At 34.2% G+C, this 21,541-nt stretch overlaps 1 protein-coding gene across 9 annotated transcripts in view; it reads right to left on the bottom strand.

Annotated features, from left to right (window-relative positions):
• The window catches only part of RALYL (RALY RNA binding protein like), a 365,270-nt gene that overhangs the window by 94,774 nt on the left and 248,955 nt on the right, over positions 1-21,541 (bottom strand). For 3 of the 9 annotated variants that reach the window (XM_079300398.1, XM_079300395.1, XM_079300399.1), the window contains exon 1: positions 8,888-9,015. The exons of the other annotated variants lie outside the window; for them this stretch is intronic. In XM_079300398.1, the coding sequence (XP_079156524.1) occupies positions 8,888-8,924 (37 nt within the window). In that variant the 5' untranslated portion in view covers positions 8,925-9,015. Of the gene's footprint in view, positions 1-8,887; positions 9,016-21,541 lie in introns of those variants that run through there. 9 annotated transcript variants of the gene reach the window in all.

Genomic DNA, 21,541 nt, shown 5'->3' with positions numbered 1-21,541 from the left:
TGTGTTTACCTTCAAAATTTTCCTAGCATTGCTGCAGCAATATCAATCTGGACAAAAAGAGTTTTCTATTAATTGCAGAAGGGATTATTCTCACATATAGGAAATACTTCATAAAAACACACATATTAAAACTATGTAAATAAGAAATAATTAATTTTCCACTTTTTGGGGGTTCTTTCATAGGTATAAACAAAATATGTGTGAATAGCAGCAAAGTATTTTCTTTTTGACAGACATGAAAAAGAACCCCAAGAGGCTCATTTTGGACAGGAGTGTTAACTGCAGCTTTTGTGTGACAGTCAAGATTTGCTAAAAATTCACTCAAAATATCCCTGACATACACAATGATTTCTGCAAAGATCCTCAGAAATGTTTTTATCTGAGACTGTATAAAAAAATTCAAATCATTGCATGATTGCTCTCAAACTGTTGGAGAAGGCATGGGTAGCTGTATGTTATCTACTCATTGCCTGCATCTGGCTGCTCACTAATGAACCTAGTTCAGAAAAATGCTTTATTTCCTACTTGTGGAAAACCTATTGGCTGATCACTGTTTAGCAATTCAGCATGTGTGGTACATCCCAGACTACTTATATATATTAAAATATACATTACTGGGGACTGTGGTACTGCAGAAGCTTCTTTCTAAAATGCTGATCTCTGAGTAATAAGGACCTAAGGACAATTTTAAAAGTTCAACAGATTTTCTGCTCTCATGAAAGTGATTTGTAGACAAATGTGTCTTAATGATTGAAAAAATTTCCTTTAAGAAGTGTTAGAGTTAGGAAAAGTGTTTTAAAACTAGATCCATACCAGCATGAGTTCATCTTTTTAAGGCTTAATTCTTAACAAATATCTAAAATTGAAAATATAAAATTATACCAAATGGAAAGTCTCATCAAATCATGTATCTGAAATGAAATCATAACATATATTTCTATATATCAGGTCAGGCATCCTATTCTACAAGTGACCAGTATGAAGCCACTCAGATCTTCTTTGGTTTTTAGTTCAGCCACTGAGGGCAAGCAGGACAGTACCTACCTTAGCCTGCCACTCTCTATCACTCTCTATCAGATTTTTTTTTTTTTAATTGTAGTCTGCATGTTTAAAAATGACATTTTCCCTTCAAGAATGGTGGTTTGAGGCCAGGTTGGATGGGGCTCTGAACAACCTTGTCTAGTGGAAGATGTCCCTGCCTGTGGTAGGAAGGGTTGGAACCAGATAATCATAAAGATTCTGTCCAACCCAAACCATTTTATGATTTCATGAAAATTGAAATATAACTTTAATAAAAAAGACTGCTGATTTTTGAGACTCTCTGGCATTAGCTTTCAGTTCAGTGCTGATACCACATGTTGCCCTGCAGTTACACAATAAAAATATAGCAAAATCAAAGTGTTGTAAATAGCTGTGCTATATCTTCAGTGAGTCCTAAGTAAATAACATCTGAATGCAAGCATAAAACAAGGCTAGAATGTCATTCTTAGATCAAGCTTTATGACAGACCTGGAGGTAAATCATAATCAACAACAGAATTGTCTTCAGTCACTATTAATAAGATAGATACCAGCAATTTGGAGAACAATGGGTGTTGTACTTGAAGAATTACACTTGGATGATTTTCTGAGGCAGTTTCTAACTCACTAGGTTCAAACAAAGGCCTAAAATACAACATGTATTCCTTATTTCTCTATTTATTTTGAAAATTAGCCCCTGGCAAACTTTATTTTGTGGGACATTAAAATAGGTTCTAGAGATCACTGCCATCTTATGGAAAGGACAATGTGGAAGAGATGCTATTTTAGTTACAGACAGGGACAGAAAAACCTATGACCATAATCTTTATTACAAACTGACAATGTAGCCTATTTTTCAGAGTGTTTAACAAACTAATAATTGAAAAAATTTAAAAGAAGAAATTAGCTGTCACAGAGAAAAATATAAATTTATGGCCAAAACCATAAACTTTCAGAAAGTAAAAATGCAACATGAAATGCTTCGATGGGAGCTAGAGGCTAAATATTGGTCTTTTGTGCTCACAGTTTTCATTGTAATGTCATTTTAATGTATCTGAGATCTCTGTCCCTTTGGGGAAGTGCATGGAGGAAGGAGGAAGAATGTTTCAAAAGTAGCCTCCAGAAATGTATCTGGATTTTACTGTCAAAGAATTACAGAGATATAACTGCTAAAAAATGATGGACTTTATACATCATTTATGTCTTGTCTGATATTTCACAACAGTTAATAAACCTTTAATGATTTGTCAGATTTTGGGTAATATTTTGAAGCACTTGAAAGATGTTTATTAAAACTTTATGGTTCTTTTCTTTCTGCAGGTGTCACCAGACATTTATTGTGCTTGGTCTTATGACTGGTCAAAGCTGGAAGTATGTCACTGAAATAGAAGTTCTTTGTTTTCTTCCATTTTTTTTGTATTTAATTAGTATTAAAAATTTCAGTCAATTATTGAAAAAAAAAGGTTGAGTCTCTCAGACAGATTGGGATTTTCATCCTGTCAATAGTTTTGATTGTAAAAGGAGGCAGAGGCACAGATTTTGTCTGATGTTAACACCTGTACTGCAGGTCAGATGGAAGCTTGCTTTCCTGTGCTACTCCTAGAGGAAAAGTAAATTAAATGCAATATGAAAAAAATGGGTCAGCTATGAAAACAAACATACACAGTCATGAAAGTCTTTAGTTTTTTTTTTTTTAAATCAGAACTTTATATGAAAATAAGCCACAGCAGATTTTCCTTTACAAGAACAGATTCTCTCTGTTCTGAACCTCTCAAGAATTTTTCCCCTTTTTCTGAGTAGGCAGGTAGGTGGCAATGCTAGAGTAATATATACAGCTCTTAATAGAAGAAGGGCTGTAGTTCCTTTGAGATTTCCAGGGTTTTGTAGGTTTTAGACATTTTCTGACAATAATACTCTTTAACTTGCATACAAACTAGAATTTGAATAAGTACTTTGCAATCAGGTTGATAGTACTTCTTTAAAAGAGACTTTAGAAAATAGATGAGCAATCTGCATTCAAAATCTAAGTGATGGAGAGGAGAAATTGCAAATTCCTTTAGTATTTTATGACTGATTACACTCGGAAAATTTATATCATAAATCAGCTTGCAGTATTATAAATTTAGATTCTAACAACCAGACTTCTGTTTGCTCAAGTTAACAATCAGAATTGTCTTTCAATATAGATTACGTCAGACTGTGATTATCTTCAACTAAATTATCCTTATTTTAATAGAATTCAGTTTTTAAAACTTTTTATTGGATCTCCCAGATGTCTGGTCTTTACGGGAGTGCAGCCATAGAAATTTTAAAATTTGATTCCTCATAGAAGACCAACTAATACACACTAAGTGCTGCTCCTCTAGTGAGAAATTGTGTTGTTGATGAACATGGCAGCATTTTGTTCCAGCCTGTGCAGGCTGGAATATTCTGTATGCATAAAAACCAGTAGTACACTTATATTTTTGATACCTTCTTAGTTTTCAATGACCTTTTAAACATAAACGTTCAATGGTGTTGCACATTAATTGCTAATTTCCCTAATGCACTTCAAATCACATAAGCCAAATTACATTATTTGCATGTGTTCATACTTTTTAATAATTGTATTTTTATGATCCTTAATAATAGCAGATGCATTTCTATGGGATGTCCCTAGCTTTTCAATTTTTCCTTTTTGCTGAATTGTTCTATATTGTCCACTATTCTACTAAACTATGCAAAAGAAAGAAATCCCTTCAAACATTTATACAGTAATCTTTCAATGAAGTAAAAGCTATTATTAAGCTTTTTTACTGCCCTAGATTCCTCCTCCATAAAACTGAAGTGGCTGGCTGAATTTCTTTGTTATGTTCTCCACTTGCATTTCAGGTGTTCTGACTTTTGCTCCCAGACAAGCCTTTTAAAGTCACTTCTGAATCTGTGCCTACACTGTTTATTCCTTTCTCTCTCCTGTTCAAGGTAGATAGTAAGCTTTTGATTTTTAAAGATTTTCTCCACACTTTCAGCATCTCCTCTACAGGGACAAAAATTCTACTCTTCTTCCTGAGGCAGACTCCTGCCAAGCAGTTGGAAGCATCATGTAAGCTGTGTGTGTTGAGCTCGGTCAAACTACTAATCTCTCAAAAGGTGCATTTTGAAGCAGTTCTCTTTCAATATTTTTGATTTATTTCTACTGTCTAGAAGCAGAAAAAAAAAGTCTGCCTTAGAAGTCTACACAGCTACTTGAAAAAGTGTCAAAGAAAAAAGATTTAGCTAATTTACACATGTTTCAATCAGGGACACATCTTCAGTTTTACTATTTAGTAACATGGGAATAATGAGCATGAATAATTTCAAATAAGCCAACCCTCTCAGCTCACCATGAGCTCCCTTCAAACTATGAGAAGAATTATTCTAACCCTAAAGCCCCTGACTTATTGAGTCACAACTGTACTTTTTATTTGTACAAAGATTTTATCCATGTGATGTGAATATTCAAAGATATTTGTATTCCTGCAGATCACGTGTCTCTTCTTGCTCAGCTTTGTTTCTGATACACTTAATTGTGTTGAACTTCCTCAAAAGGTATGCAACAGCAGGAACATCCTGGGGCTATTCCAGGATAGCTTTACATGAGGAAAGCTGTCTCCATACCATGCTGAAGAGATATTCCCCTGTTGTCTAGGTCTCTGATGTTTTAAGGAAAGAGGCAGAGTTTTCTTATATGTATCTGGGTCAGTAACTGCAGTTGTTTTCCCCAATGAGATTTGGTTTTCCAGTCACTTTACCTCCTAGTACACTCTGTATTAAAGGCTGCTGTTTTCTTTGAGCAGCAACAGCCTCAGTACTGGGGACTCTTTATTGCCCTAAGAGGCAAAAAGAAGATGGAAGTAATCACGGGCTGATCAAACTGTAATATAACATGACTCAACAGACGTCAACTCAGTTTTTTAAGCCTGAAAGTGATTATTCTATCTGTAAGGGGGACAAAGAAGATAAGAACATTAAATCCATGATAAAAAGATTTCAAGAGAGACCTTATCAATGAAAGAAGTTATGTCGGGCAATGCAATAGACCAAAGAATTCAGATAGGACAAAATACTCTTTCAAACTGGAATTTCACAGAATTTCTCATCTTTATCAGTATATACAAAATTCTTTCTTCAGCAAGACAAGGATTCTTCAAAAGCATACATCAGCACCTGTGGCATTACTTGGTCATGAGGCCATGGCAGAAGTAATTTATGCATTTGGAGCACAATTTCAAGGACATTTGATGTTGACAGGATTCCTCATATTGTCATGGACAAGTTTGGGAATTTAGCTTGGAAAGTTAACACCTCAGAAAGGGACAGTATTTGTGGCTGCACTTACAATAACTGTTGACTTTATCAATGCTTCCCAGTATTCAAAAGTAACTGATCTTTGCCTCAGCTGCCATTGTGCTCTGTCATTGCTGACATATGTGACAGGTCCCATGACACACTGAAAACACGAAGCTGAAGAAAGCAAGAGGTGAGTTTTATTTTTTTCACCTTAATTTTTCCATGCTTGCTTTACCTTCCCAATCCCCAGTTCAGCACTCTGGCACACTGGCATCTCTCTGGAAGAACTCTGTCATCTACTCCTGGGCTGCTGCACACCTTCCCCAAAACACATCTGTCTGCCACACTAGCCAGTAATCTCTTTTTCTCCCCTTACATTTCTTCTGAGTCAAATTTACAGTGTTAGACCAAAGAAATATTAAGGATCATCTTTTCATGCACAGCCCTTCACAAGGTTGTGATGATTTATCTTGTCAAGCTAGACAAACCACCAACAAATAAGAATAATGAGGATTTCTTAAAGTTACTTTATAGGTAAGCAGGTTTTTGGCAATATTATTTTCTTCAGGGCTAGTAGCCTTCCTTGATTCATGTAATAGCCTTCCTGTGAAGGCTACAAAAAAGTGAAAAATAGAATTTCTGCTGCTCATTTTGTGAGAGGAAGCCTGGAGGGATGGCATCTCCAGAAGGTGTGACAGTGAATGGCTGCCTCTCCATGCAGAAAACCCACATGTGCCCTGCAGCCTACTGCAATACTTATCCTGACTATCCTCCCCAGCAGCCCCAAAGCAGGACAGTCTAAGATTCCAACCTTTTATTCCAGAAAAGCTCTACCACCACACATTTATCAGTTCCCAGTGACAAGACTGCATTGGTTCTAATGGATTCCCCTCACTCAGTCATTATGTCCATGTCATACATTGAGAAACCAGCCTATCACCTAGATAACATCCTGAATAAAGCATCCTGAAGGATCAAGCATCCTGTTATCTGCTTGTGCAGACAAATGTATGCATGGAAAATGTGTATGTGTCTGTAGGTAGACACACAGTTATACAGAAATAGCCTTAATCTGAATTTTGTTTATTTAGTGAGGCAAGTTTTACAATTAGTTGTGATAGTTAATTGTAATTCTCATAAGTTACAATGTTTATGGAATAAATAAAATATTCTAAGTATTTAATATAAGGACCACTTGCTAAAATCTGAATCAAATTTGCAATGAAAAAACACATTAAGATTAGTTTAGAGCTTAGAAGATTTATGAATTATGTTGTAGCTGAAAATATGTGTAGAAAACCTTCATCCCATTCTTACAGACAGGTAGGCACTTTTTTTTGCATGTATTGCTCTAGCAGCAGTTTTGTACCTGAGACAGAAATTGGATATGGAGATTACTTCTATTTTGCATTAGAAAAATGCCACAATGTGTCTACATTTTCTATCCTTCTCTCTAATCTGATGTGCTTTAGAATTAAGTACAGAATGCATTTATACCTTTTAAAAAACATTTTTAAAAAGGATGTTGGAAATAAATGGTTATAATGCTCTAAGGAGCATATGAAATCCAGGAACAAAATTTCAGTGAATAGGAAAAACCACAAAGTTCACTTCCATTTTATGCCACAAGTTCAAGTGAGGTAGTGAGAGGTAGTGAGGAGATATAGATACCAAGCTTCACCCCACATATATTGGAAATTATATACTCAACATCTTTTTTTTATGTCTTATTAAGGGGCACCAGGAATGCACAGAAAATGTAGTACCTGCCTGTTGTTTAATGCAGCTGCTACCATAATCCCTTATATTTCAGAATAAAAATTGCTTAGATGAAATTTATCCTTCAAAGAGCTTTTGAATTATATAAATAGGAGCATTATCAAAATTACTCAAACTTCTTCGTCTGTTAGGGTTTTTGTAGTTGCTAATTAGCTAAAGTATTAATGAAGCATCTGTGTATACTGTACATTTGTACATATTATACATGAATAATATATATGCCTATATATGTAATTTGTATCTTATATAGGCAATATTGAGATATTTTCTAGATTTGGATCTTAAAATTAAAGACAGTTTTAAACCAGAAAGCATTGCAACCTCCACTCTCATAATTACAGTGTGAATTCTGATCATGTTTCATTGGGGTTTTTTGACTCTGGACAAATCACAGATTTCCCTTGGGGTCAGCAGGGGTGAAAGCCAGGTTCTCTTCCAAAAAGCATTCTTAGAAGCAACCTGTACCATTTTAATGAATTACTGTATCCTTGTAACAAAAGCCCCACACAACTCATCTACCCCAGCACAATTTTTTATTGCACACTATAACCAGGCTTGGACAGGAGAGATTGCAAGAATGCAGCTGGTTATAGAAAGAGCTCCTGGTTTACATAATAATGGTGACAGTAATTAATATGCTAAAATGAGCTAGATTAATTATAATTTGCCTGTGTATAAATAATTTTCTTTCATTGCTACTATGGAAACAAAATTTATGAAAATTAATTTTGTTGAATATGATGCAGATGATTGATTTCTGTTGCAGAGATTTTAGCAGAGATCTGTCCTGCCAAACTTTCTACATTCAGCACATTAATTTCTTTTGAGCAAGACAAACTGAAGGACATCTGTATTGATTAATCTACAAGAACCAGAAACTGAGGTCAGTGATATACCTGTATATATCCCTCCGAAGTTCAAACTTATCTGGTTTTGAATTGATATTCCTCCCCTCCTGCCCTCTCCCTGAAAACACAGAGTGTATATGGCATTTTTCTTAGAGGAATGTCTTTTTTTTCACAGATTCCAGCATGCTCTCCATTCATAACTCGGCCTTTTACTAGATTTTCTTAGACCAGCAAATACTTCATGACCTGACCCACAGCACATTTTCACTTGCCTCAGTCACCTGTTCCATAAGCTTCCAGAGGAGGCAATATTGACACTGAAATTCCCACATCTGATGCCATAGCAATTTAGAAAGTCAAAGAGGTGCTTGACTGGGAAGTCATGCATTTAGAAGCCAGTGAATTTTCAGGGCTGGAGCATTGTAAATGCACAGCAGAGACACATGCAAGCTTCTCTTACCCCCCCTGCTAGCAAACTAGCTAATTCTCAAAGTTGTGATGTAGGAAAAGAAAATGACTGCCCTCAGAGTTCTGCTATCACTGGCTTCTTTATGCAAGCTACACAAAAAAGCATGTCATCCTCATCAAATCAAAGGTTACAGCTAGCCACTCATTAAGGATGAATAAAGAATAGTCTTCTGAACTAAACTTATATTTGATCTTTGTTTCTTTGTTGATGCCATCAAGCAATCACTTTCTGAGGGTTTCCATAGTAACAAGTGAGCTTTTTTTTTTTTTTTTTTTTTTTTTTTTTTAAGCTCTTTCATGCACCTAATACAGAGAAACAGTGGGATAATTGGAATGGAATATTGTTTCTGCTTTCCTGGCACAATTCAAGCAAAGCAGGGTAAAGTAAAACATGGTTTTCTATGAAACTGGAGATTTATTTTCCCTCCTCTGTAAGAATATTTAAAAAAACTATAATTTACTTACATCTTTGGTTTCTGCGTTTTCTCTTGTACATAGTCATTGTGAAGAAATTCCACTTTCTAAGAAATAATTGCCTTGATCACAGACAAAAGAGATCGTGCTCCTGCTTTGCAGTGAGACAGTTGCTCACTGACAGAAGGTAACCAGCAATCTCGGAGAAAGGCAGGGTAATACCATTCTCCTAAAATCCAGGGGAGATGCTACTGGCTCTAACTATTTTCTCTATTGCAAGGCTCAAAGACAAAGCATATTTATTATTTTCATACTTTTTTTTTTCATGTGTGTTTGATACCAGCTAATAAAATCCAGATAGAATCATGTAATCTGACAAAGTGGGGTAATAAGCTATGCAATGGTCTGAAATCAAGATTCCTTGAAAAAGCCCTGACATAACCAAAATTGTATAAATGACCTCATAAACTAACAAAAATTAACTTTCCATTGAGAGGTCTTAGAATTATGCTTATGAGTATGTGAAAATATTTTGGGTGACATTTTCAAATTTCAATTAAATTTTCAAATTACTATTAAAACAAAATCAACACGTGTTGATCAATTAAATCATGGCTGCAGGTTTGAGCTCATGAATAGATTATTATATAAATATATAGTTTTTATATTATTCATATATAGAAGGAATTTTTTTCATGCCTATGTTTACTTCTGCCTCACCTTTCAGTGATTTAAGTTGGGAAAAGCTATTTAAATAACATTTTGCTGATGGCTCATTTTTATAGCCACTTCATAGCTCTCTAGTCTTTTGAATCACAAGGTCATGGGGACAAAGTAAGAGCATTTTATGATCATCCATATATGTGTATATCATAATTTCAAATAATCCAGAAATCTCCCTAAAGGGAACAGGGGAAGGAGGGAGAATTTTTTGCCATGTTGTGGAGATGGGAATTAGTATTTGCCATGCTGGGTAGATGACAGTCAAGAAGATGATGGTGACAGTAATGGAGTTGAAAAGAAGTAAAAATTCCAGTTCATTCAGTAATAAATCTGCCTTTAATAAAATTCTGTGAAAATACTTTTTAAAGTTTTAAGAAATTAATATTTGGAGCTGCCTGCCATCTTAATCCCAGATACCACAAACAGAGAAGTGTCAAAGGAAGAAAATAAGTAGAATGACTGAAATGTCCTGAAAACTGGTAATAGTCCCATTATTCCTACTTAAAATGCATATTTAGACAGCAGCTCTCTAAACTATTCAAAGAAATAAAAATTTATATCTTTGGCTAACATGGAAAACAATAATATCTGGTGTTCATGGATCATTCATGTTTCAGTCAAAGAGGAACAATTTGGCAGCATTCACCTAAAACATTAACCTACAATTACTTTCCTCATGAAATGCAATTACAAGAAATTAAATGTCTCTCTCAATCTGCCTACCCCAAATTTACTTTTTTCTATCATTTTTCATCTCTCAGATATATCAGATATATTTTTATATATTCAGTGTAACCATGTTTATCTTTGTGCACCATTTAATTCTCCTTTCAGTCGTTCAGTAGTCACAAATCCTCATATTGACACACCTCTAGTTACTGAAGTGAAATCTTTGCTTTATATTGCTCTATTAATCTAATTTCCTCCTTCTGTCAAAATCTGACCACATGCCTTCTCATTTGCTTTGGATTTGTATCAGCTGAGAATAAAGTGTAGCCTGAAGAAAGTAAAATGAATGGATAATTTTTTTGAGATTTTTTTAGTATTTAATCTAAAATTGTCTCAAAAGTGGCAACATTTGAGATTACACCATATATATTGTTGAAGTCAGCAGAAAGGTGGGAGATTGCAAAACAAATCAAAAGTGACAAGAAGGAAAAAGTTAGGATAATTGCTAAGCATAGCAGCAGGCAAAATATCTGTACCATATAGAAAGACCCTGGAGACCTTATATTCAAATAGCATTGTGTAGTTAGTATCCATTGGAGTCAATATTTTTTCATTTCTATTTTTTTTATTTCATTTCTATTTTTTTCATTTCAATTTCTATGAACTGAGGGAAATTCCATAGTTTCCCTGCTCAGTAAATTGGCAGCCAAATCAGATCTGTGATCTGACTTAGACCACAGAGATCTGTGGTCTCCCTTTAAATTTACTCCTTCATGTAGCAATCTTTTCTTTTCCTGCTCTCTTCCATCTTCTACCTGAAGACTCTCAGCCATATTATTCAGTTCAAATTTCCTTATTTCATTGATTTGGTAAGATGTCTTCATTTCTTTCCTCAGCCCACATTTGATTGTAACTAAAAATCTCAGTTCTGTTTCTTCCCCAATTTTTATCCTGGATTTAACATAGCCATACATTACTAACTCTCCATGTTGTATTATGTACAGCACCTAAAATAACATGCATAATTTTTCCATTGGTCTTTCATGCATTATTCTATTACAACATGCATTTGCATGGAAATATCTTGTCAATGATATAATATAAAAAATTAAACTAAATGGAAATTTCATGGGATAGGGATTAATTTATTTTAAATCAATGATGCCTGAAAGCACAGCCTTTATTGGTTTTTCTTTGTGTTAATTGGAACTCTGCGTCTTCAGTGCAGTGAAAAACATTTGCTAAAAATAACGAATATAATCTATCTGGCAAATCATTGTAGGTCTCTTCATGAAAAAATACATTGCTAAAACCCCATACCTTGAATGTGCTGGCTAGATTTGAGTAGGCACAGAATCCTCCTGTTTTTCTGTATTACTATTTACTGTTAGGAGAGATTAAAATTCACTTTCACATTGTTAAAAGTCAGAATCTGTTAAATGTAACCAGCTTAGTGAGGTGTGAAGAAATGAATGAAATGTGAGCAATAAAAGATCACCTGGTCACATTGAGCTTATTGCTTTTCTACAAGGATGCATCTTACATGATTGAAACAGTTTAAAATATTTTTTATTCATTATTTTATTTTATTTTATTTTATTTTATTTTATTTTATTTTATTTTATTTTATTTTATTTTATTTTATTTTATTTTATTTTATTTTATTTTATTTAAAAATATTTACACAGTATTTTGGAAAAAATTTTGTCAGTCATTGCTGGTGGCAAAAGAGTTAATAATGTCCACCTCTGCACATGCCATAACACCTCTTACCTTTCTCTCCTCCCCACCCTATAGGTCCCAATAAGGAGATTTTCTTTGAATACTGCAATAAATTTCTTAAACTCTCTTTTATTAAAAAGAAGAAAAGAAAAAAATGCAGAAAATTTAAAAATATAACTGCTGACATGAATTTCACATATTACTCATCCATAGACACTTTGCCTGGGTGGTATGCTCAATTTTACTTTTAATGAGCAGATCTTAGGCAGAAAAGGAAGGTGGAGGAAGCTTAAAGTCTGTTCTCTCTTTCATTGTCTAATTTAATGCACCCAAAGAGTCTTCTCAGAGAATAATCTTTTATAGCTTCCAGTACAGTCTCTTTTTATGGTGTCATCTAAGAAAATATTACATCCATGAATATGAATTAGTTTTTTCTTTGAGTAAAGAATATGTGTAAGCATCAATGTTTAACCTCCTCTGAGTAATAACCTCTCCTTGATAAAATTATTGATGTATTAAAATCATGTATGTGCACCTTTTACTGGTAAATATTTATACAGATATCTGACAATATTGTTTTTTAACATGTTGCAATACTGGGTAAATAAAATTCACTTTTACAAGAAATGTCACTTTGCTAATAAAGCAGATTTATGATAAGATAGTCTTTTCACGATGTAATGAGCACAGAGCTTAAAATATTGGCCAAACCAACCCTGCCTAGAACTGGTAAAATACTGCACAAACTGTGACAAGTTGGATGAGAAAGAGTAAAATTTGTGCATCTCATGCCTACAACTGTAAGTTAAAATCAAAGAGTTACAAAAATGTTTTTCAGGACACAACAAGCTGTCTGGTATTCCTGAAACATCAGAAATAAAGGCCATTGACAGTGCCAAAGAAGGAAAAGGTTTAGCTGTGGATTAAAGGGCTCACTTCCACTGCCTGAGCACTCGTGTCTAGCACTACTTTGATGATTTTTGGCACCTGAGATATTCACACAGTGCCAGAGAATATGGCACTGCACCTACAACCTTCTGGAGCACCCTGCTGAAGCCAAGACTGTCTTACGTGGCTCTAGGCAAATATCTGGGCAAAAAGTGAACCCTGCCCAAAGAGTTTATATTCAAACTTCTTTCTGATGACTACCATTATTCTCTAGCATTTTTATGTTTAGGGTCATTGTTTCTAAGTTCTCCCAAATTTGACTCTCAGGTCTTGACCCTGCAAGACTGTGATTGACTGTAGGAGGGATTGTATGGACAGAGAAAATGATGTGCGACTGAACTTCTAAATGTGCTCAAGGAGGCCATTGTTTATGGGTACATAATCCCAGCTGTGTGCATTAAAAAATTGTCTGATAAAAGAGAAATAACATATCATAATACTTTCAAATCAGCAATCCTTCTCTTCACTAAAGGCAAAATACAGTTAAGGTGTTTCATAAGTGTTCCATAATTTCTGTTGTTTTTTTCTGTGCCCTGATACAAGTGTTTGTATCCAGAAGAATACACAGTTTGCAAGATTTCATTAAGACCTCGTGTATTCATCAAATGCTGCATTAGAATAAAATTTTCTACATTCACAGCATTTGCATCATTCAGTACTTATAAAAAAAAAATCAGAAGAATTTTCTTTTCTAGAGCTGTTTGATTTTAAGAAAACTTTGTCCACCTCCTTTTCTCTATTATCTTCTACATTTTTGCTGACCCGTTTTACTTTTCTTCAGCAGTATCAGACAGTAATGACACCACCACAAAAGATTCTTTTTTAGATATCAGGAGAAAGCCCCTATGGTACTGGTCCTACTTTCACCATGGGTAATTTTTTCTTATTCAATGAAGCTTTTTCACTAGAATTTCATTTTGTCTCATTGTTATAGTAGCATTTATCTTTAGTCTTTAAGGAATTCACCGCCAAGCTTCCCTCATTAGCTTGTGCTCTTTTTATCAGATGTCACTATAAGAATTTAACAATATGATCACAGAGGTATTAAACAAAGCCTGACACCTTTCTCAGGTAGGAGCCCAAACTGGCTGTTCCTCATGGCCTTTGCCCAGTTCCCAGCATGTTCTCATTCCTCCAACAAGAACACTAGAAACACATTTGGATATTGTTCTGTGACTAATAATTTCCCAAGGTTTTATGTGTCACTTCCTACAAATATAAGATTGGAATCAGCATGTGCTTGTCTAAAAGCAAAATTGTTATCTAATTATCTAAGAGAGGAATTTCAAAACATGAAAAAGGTTTGGAGGAAAAAACCCTAAATCAACCATGTAGAATTACTTTATAACTGTCCTTGAACACATGAAAATCTGATGGGAAAAAAGCCATGAATAAGCTATTTTCTCTGTCTTGATGTTAATAGAACCATAGACATACACTGTAACAACAGAGATTTAAATCTGTTTTTTGGAAACAATGCTTGTTACTGGTAAGCATAGGAAGGTTGCTAAAGGATTTATAACAGGCTAGGTATCTCAGAGGATCCCTCCTAGGGGATGGATAAGATAACACCTGTATTTTTTTTTCCCCAAGCTTTATTTGTGATCACATATGCCCAGATTAAATATCAATTGTCATAAGATTCAGCACTGGCCAAGATTTGGTCCATGTTAACCCTTCATGGTCCCTAATATTAACAGACTATTTCAGTCAGGGGGAGACTGGTATGCCATGGTACATCCTGGGGTTACTTAACACGAGCAAGTGTGAAGCATGTATTTTTCTGTACCTACTTTTAAGGAATCCTGAAAAATGAACTTTTGCTCTTAACACTGGAGCAGCTTTTTCAACTGGGAATGAATGAAATCAGCAGTGGTTGAGCCCTGCTCTGTACCTTTTGAGTTACAGACTCTGGTCTGATAACTCAGACACCTATAGATACACATTATGAACATCTTTCAGAATTAACACTTTGTCCTCAATTATATTTGAGTAACTTCCACAAATTCAGAACAGCTAAAATACTCTATGCTGTAAGTCTGAATTTTCACTTTACAATTCAGAATGATGGTTTTGTACCACAAATGCCCCAAAGCATTCTCACCAGTTCCAAAGATTGACAGGGGCTCTAGAGCTTGATACTTTCACAGCTCTAACCCCCTTCTTATTGTCCACACTGTCCTATATAACCCTTAAGTGAAACTTGGCCCATTCTATTATTTTCTCTATTCCAAAAGGAAGTAATGCAGTTATGAATGCCGGATAATTCTTCCTTTTCTCAAAAAATACTGTACACAGTAAGTACAGGTCCCATTAGGCTGGTAGTGATAGCATAAAGCTTTCTGTTCCTTTCTCTGAGGAATATTTGGCTGTTATTTTAAGCCAGGTACAATAAGATATTCCTCTCTGATATGCCTGAAAAAATAAATTAAACTTTAGGGTCAGTTAGATATTCTTCATGGTAGTTTCTACAATGGAAAAACACCTTCCCTTCTGCTTTGACAAGTGGAAAAGATGGTAAATCAATCTGAGATGAATGGTATTCTAACTCGTTTCACTTACTTACACATTCCTTAGATCCAGGTGTGTTCCTCCCGTCCTAGATTAGTTTCTTTCCTAATCCATCTCAGTTCTTGACAGGTTTGTTCTGGGCCAGTTTCCTTTTCATTTTGAGAAATTTGAATGCTTTGTTTTGTTTTTCCTAAGTTTAAGCTTCTTTTCATCTTAGCTTTAATTGTATTTTATCCAGGTTATTTTTATTTTATCCATTTGAACTTGCCATAGTAATTTTTTTTTTTTTTCAAAATGTGTTGCTTGCTAGTTTGACTGGGACTTGCATCATCTTGTATTTGATCTTGATGATCATCCAGTAACAATTCTTAGTTACTTTTATGCTATATCTAAACCTCTGTTTAACAACTGAGACAGTGTTAAGAGGAGATCTGCTTCAAATTTAGCAGATTATTGACTGAGCACACCTCCTTTCCATTAAAATGAGTTGGGTTGATGCTCCAATTTTTTGTCCAAATGTAAATCAATTCCACACAAAACCATATTTGCTTTAGAATTTACATTATTATAGTAAAGAATGCAAATGATGTATAAAGAAATTATGTCAATTTTTCCGATCAATAAACTATGTCTTAGCAATTTGATTAATGAGCAAAATACTATTAAACAATCCTTATATTCTCCCCTCACAGTAATCCTTTAAATGATCATAATCTTTAATATATTGCACAATGTGCCAAAGTTAGAGTTTACAGAATTTCCTAAGTAGAGGACAAACACAGCCCTGTAGTTGGAATCATATTCATGAAGTGTCAAATTTTAGAAAAATTTATATTGGATATAAGAGAACAATTTTTTTTTAATTATCAATTGACAATTGACAATTTTAACAATAAAAGTTTAATTATGAACACACTAAGAATTTAAGTAAGTCTTTGAAACAATCCTAATGTGTCTAGAATTGACATTTCAAAATGTAATACTTTTTATTCACTTGGTAATTTTTTTAATTCTTGTTGAAAACTGTCAGAAAGACACTAAGTTTTTTCTTCCTTGTTAAATCTGAAATAAGTCATGGTGTCTCTAACAGACACCAGTTTCTATCATCTCAGAGCTGATAAATCTTCAGGGTACTGCAAATAAAGAACAGAAGACAAATACCAGATGTGGGGCTAAAGTAGCTGCACTGAATTAAAAAAAAAAAAAAAAAAAAAGAGCTTTTAACAGAGTACCAAGTGCTTAATTGTGTATCAAGTGCTCTATTGTGGATTTAATACAAAATTTCTAGGGAAATAAAATGCTGAGCATTCGTTAGGTTTCATGAGAAATTTAAGAAAGTTTTACTATTGATGCATTTGATTCTGCTTAAGTTACAAAATCATTCCGCCTCAATATAGAAAGTTGTTTTTAATGGGAATGACACCCACAGTCTCATTTTCTCCAAACAGATGATGTCTGTTTCAATTTGATTCAAGTGTCATGCAATCAGATGCTGCCCTGTTTTCCTTTTCACACTGCTTTTAGTTATGGCATTGATGAAACATTTCACCATGCTAAATTCAATGGAACAAACTTTCAGAACAGAATCCACTCTTGCATAACCCAAGAATATTTCAAAAACACATATCAAATTCATGTAACTTGATTCTGTTCCTGCATTAAGTACTTGAGTACTTTGAACAGGTTTTTCAGGCATAACCATTTGAAGAAACCATTTGTTGTCATCTCCACTGCACAATGATCTCCTAGTTTAAAGTTTCTATATGTTTATTGAAAGAGATTTAACTCAAAATCAAAATATATTTTCAGTTTTTCAGTGCAGTGGATGTTGTCTAGCTCTGTGTCTAAAACAGAACAGGGAGAGCTTGAGAAAGAGGCTCTGTGAATAAAAGAGGAGCTAAAAATGTCAATTTAGGCAGAAATGCAAACTGATGATGCTTTATGGTGCAGCCAATGAGCAGCTGCTGCTTCAACCTTTCATTTTAGACTAATGATTTTTTAACAGCAATCAAGAGAAAGATGAAAATGTTCTGCTTTCTTCTTCATTGTATGGCATCTTTCTCAGTGTGGGGGACTCAGGACAATTTTAGTTGTAATCAATCAGTACAATCACTGGCTTGAGTGGGTGAATAAGGCCTTTAAAAAGAGATGAATAGTGAAGAAGATTGATTTTTGGAATGATGGAAAAAGCTGTATTGTAGCAATTCACCACCAGATCATGCTAAAGGATTCACTATTGGCACACCTATAACAACATCAATTGCATTACAGGGAATTGCAAAACACCAGAGTGACTCCAACTTCACACCTACTCAAACATTTTGTTGTGGTTTTTGTTTTAAGGATTCATGTGGATGTGTCTGTGTGGGGTGGCAATGTGGGGAAAGGACTAAAAAGGAACTGTTAAATTAAAATTATTAATGCATCTGATTTAATGTCTTTGGATTGGTGGATGGCAGGGGAGGAGACATCTTTTCCATAGTCTAGATAAGACTGCATCTCTGGTGGGATTATGTACATCATGAGTGTGCAGAATTAATAGATTCAGATTTTACAATATGGCAGCTCCACGTCAACTTTTCTAGAATTACAACTGACAAAAAGACAGTTTCTGAGACAATTGAATCTTATAGAACATGGTGGAAACATGTATGGAAACATGATTTTTCCACTTAAAGCAAGCAAAATTAGAGGGTTTTATTTTAAGCCCAAATCAAGGTTGTCATAACAGCACGATAGTGCTACACATTTTTTCACTGAAATTAATATATGTTCATATGGTTATGTTCACCTGTTTTTGGTAAGGGCATCAAACATATGAAACACATTTTACATTAAAAAACAATCTGGCTAATACCTACAAAATTTTACAGAAATGTAAAAAAAAATTATGGTTAGTTGTAGAGGGCATCAGAATATGCCTTTGCATGATAAGGTACTGCCAAATGAAACATATTGTCTAGTAAGGAATGTTTCAAAATCACAAGAAGAGGAAATTAGAAAGACTATTGCTTCTCACCTTGAACTTTTCCTATTAAATATCACAAAATATTTTGAATTAACTGCAAATGCCCATAACAACTCTGTTCAATGTTCAAACCCACAAAACAGAATTGTGTTCTCAATGACCTAAAAACTAATTAAAAAGAGGTGTCTGTACAGTAGAGGAGATAAACAATGCTTTAATCCTCTTGTGGATTTAGCAGAAAAACTACTTTCTCAGGTAAAGGCTTAAGAAGCTAAGTGAAAATGTGAATGGATGTTTTATTAAACTGCACTCTAAAATCATAGGAATGAAAAATTTAGGGACAAATCTTCTACTCCCTGTTCTATAGCACCTTGGAAAGGTAAAACCATCTCTGATAGTATGAGAATAGCAGCTTCTGTAGATAGTCTGTTCTGAGAAGGTACCAAAACTGTAGGGGTATCTAGAGTAATTTTTTACACATCTGTTCCCAGATCACTATCATTCTTGAAATTTTTGTTCTTGGTTCAGCTATCCCAGATGAAATATGCTGATATTTTTGAATGAGGTTTAACTTTTAAAGATAAGGAAAAATCCCTCTGTGATGTTGCAGCAAAATAAGAGAAGGATTTAAGAAAGGCAGTGTTACTATTCACCTTTATACTGAAAATCCTGCTCACATCTTAGCATATGAAAGGTGTAGTGCATTGTCTTGAAGCTAATATTCATAGATTCAGTTTAACTAATGCTGCACTGAGCATGTAGGTCCCTCCTGCCATTACTGAAAGAGTAAAGTGGCTATAGGAACTTGCACAATGTTGGCCATGAGTTTTGTCTATATTGACATCTAAACAATAAAGATAAGAAATGTTCCAAGTCCTTTCCAAAATGTTTCCTCCCACCTGCAGCACAATAATTTATAGAAAGGAGAATTACAATTAGAACACCTTACAATGAGAGGCTTTGCTCTGAAGTATGACAGGAACATTAAACTTTGTGGGAGGCTAATTAATATCAGACAAAACATTAATCCACTAGGGGGTTTTTGCACATCATAAAAAAATGCTGTGACTACTCCACATTTTACACTGAGCCCACATCTCTCATTTCATACCATTTACACATTATTGTTTGGAACTAACCCCAACCAGTCCAGATTCAATTTACTTTACCAGTACCTTGCAATTTTGAAATATTTTACATCCAACATCTAGGCTATTGCAGTAAGAAAATTAAAGTCCTGATTATTATTTATTGTGGAAGGACACTATACTTATGGCCCAAATATTTTAAAATATGAGGTTTGAAGAGTGAACATCCAGCTGGACTTGGAATCAAATGTGACTAAAAAGAGAAAAGGAGAATATTTTTATTTGATTTGCTGATGACATTGAACTTTGACTCAGTCACATTTGGTGGTTTGATATTTTCAATATGATTTTACTGGCTTCATCTGAGTGAAGGACTCAGCAGTATTACATTTACAGTTGAACTTGATGATATTAAAGGTCGCATTCAACCTAAATTATTCTGTGATTCTGTGGTTTTTTTGGCTAAATTAAAAATAGTGATACTTTCATATTTTCCCAGGAAGCAAGCAGATTTATTGAACCTGACAAAGATTCATAGATGCTTGCAAAAGGCAAAACAGAAAAAACCCAAAATCATGGCAAGAGTATGATGAAATCAACTTGTTCCAACTTTAATGTAAAACACACACAATGGAAATTATGATTGACATTTTCAGCAACTGCCAGTAAATACAAAAATAAAACCATGTGAAAAACTGAGGCAGGTTTAACTGATATAAAGTTATTGCAGAAAGCATTTCACTTTCTCTGAGCTGTACTGTGAAGAGAATTTTCTGAGTTTCATATGGCTTCTGCCAACACTACAGCTGAATATTTTGGACAGCAATCAAAATACACCAGATTTGACTAAATGGGGAGAGAAAGTGTTGGAAATCAATACACTGGGTGGAAGGTCTAGTGTAGAGAAATATAGTCCTGCCAAGAGGATTTTTGACAAATTTTCTAACTTTTGCACCTCGCCCCTGTAGAACAGTGCCATGAACCCCACAATGTTCTGACAGCAGCAGAACACGTGATGATTGTTATTAAAGATATTAAGATTTTTAAAGAATCTAGCAAGACACAGATCTATTCAATAACCCGCATTCAGAATAATAAATGTTAGTGAAATACTTTTTCAAATGTTAATGGAAGCATTGCTTATCAATAATACCAAATTATTAATGTTTAAAATACCTGACCTCAGGGAAGGAGAAATAGGATTATGTTTCTTATATTTTATCATGCAGAAAACATACAGTGAGGTTCAAGAATGCAGTATTTTTTATCACTGAGCTCAATATGAAGACAATAATAACATTTTTAGCTGTTGTAAATTAGAAGTATTTATACAGCTCAGTTGCCTGGATTCATGGATGACTGAGTTTCATTATATGGGTGGTTCTATGTTATGCAAAAATAAATCCAGGGAAATCATCAAGATTATTTTAATTTAAATTAATTTAACATTTGGCTCACAATTCTTAATTTTCCAATTCAGTGAACTTTATAACTTAATCTTTCCAATAGAAGTAGGAATTTGATCTGTAAATTGTATAACATAGAACTAATCAGGCCCTTTCAGTGGCCAATTTTATCACTTTTGGTAAGATCGTCATACTGGAAGTAGTCTTGAAATTTTAAGTGGCCTCAGTATTTCTAAGCATGACTGAACTAGAATATACTAATGTTCAGGTCTTCAGAAAAATGCTGAAAATCGGTGTCTAAATTTAAACAAAGAAGCTTTTAGGAGTTTGTTTAGCAATTGCACTTAAAAAGTGATCTACCCTTAAACCACCATCTAGGATCTGTCCTGAGATACTAGCAAATACAGGACATTGTGTGTTAAGCAAAAAATATACTGCAAAGGAAATCAGAATTAACTTGTCTTAATGATAAATACATTTTTAAAAGTTCAATTTACAATGCAGACATAATTTCTTGCAATCTGAAGTTATAGACAATGAAAGTAATGGCTTTAGCATTTGAAAATAAATCACACTTATTGAAACATCATTATCACAGCTTATTAAACACTGAGATTGGTCTATTCCACCAGAACAAAATTATCATTGCATTCCAAATGTTCACTTGACT

Source organism: Erithacus rubecula (genome assembly GCF_903797595.1).
Source record: "Erithacus rubecula genome assembly, chromosome: 3".
Taxonomy (NCBI): Eukaryota; Metazoa; Chordata; class Aves; order Passeriformes; family Muscicapidae; genus Erithacus; species Erithacus rubecula.
This window is presented reverse-complemented; position numbering and strand designations above follow the sequence as displayed.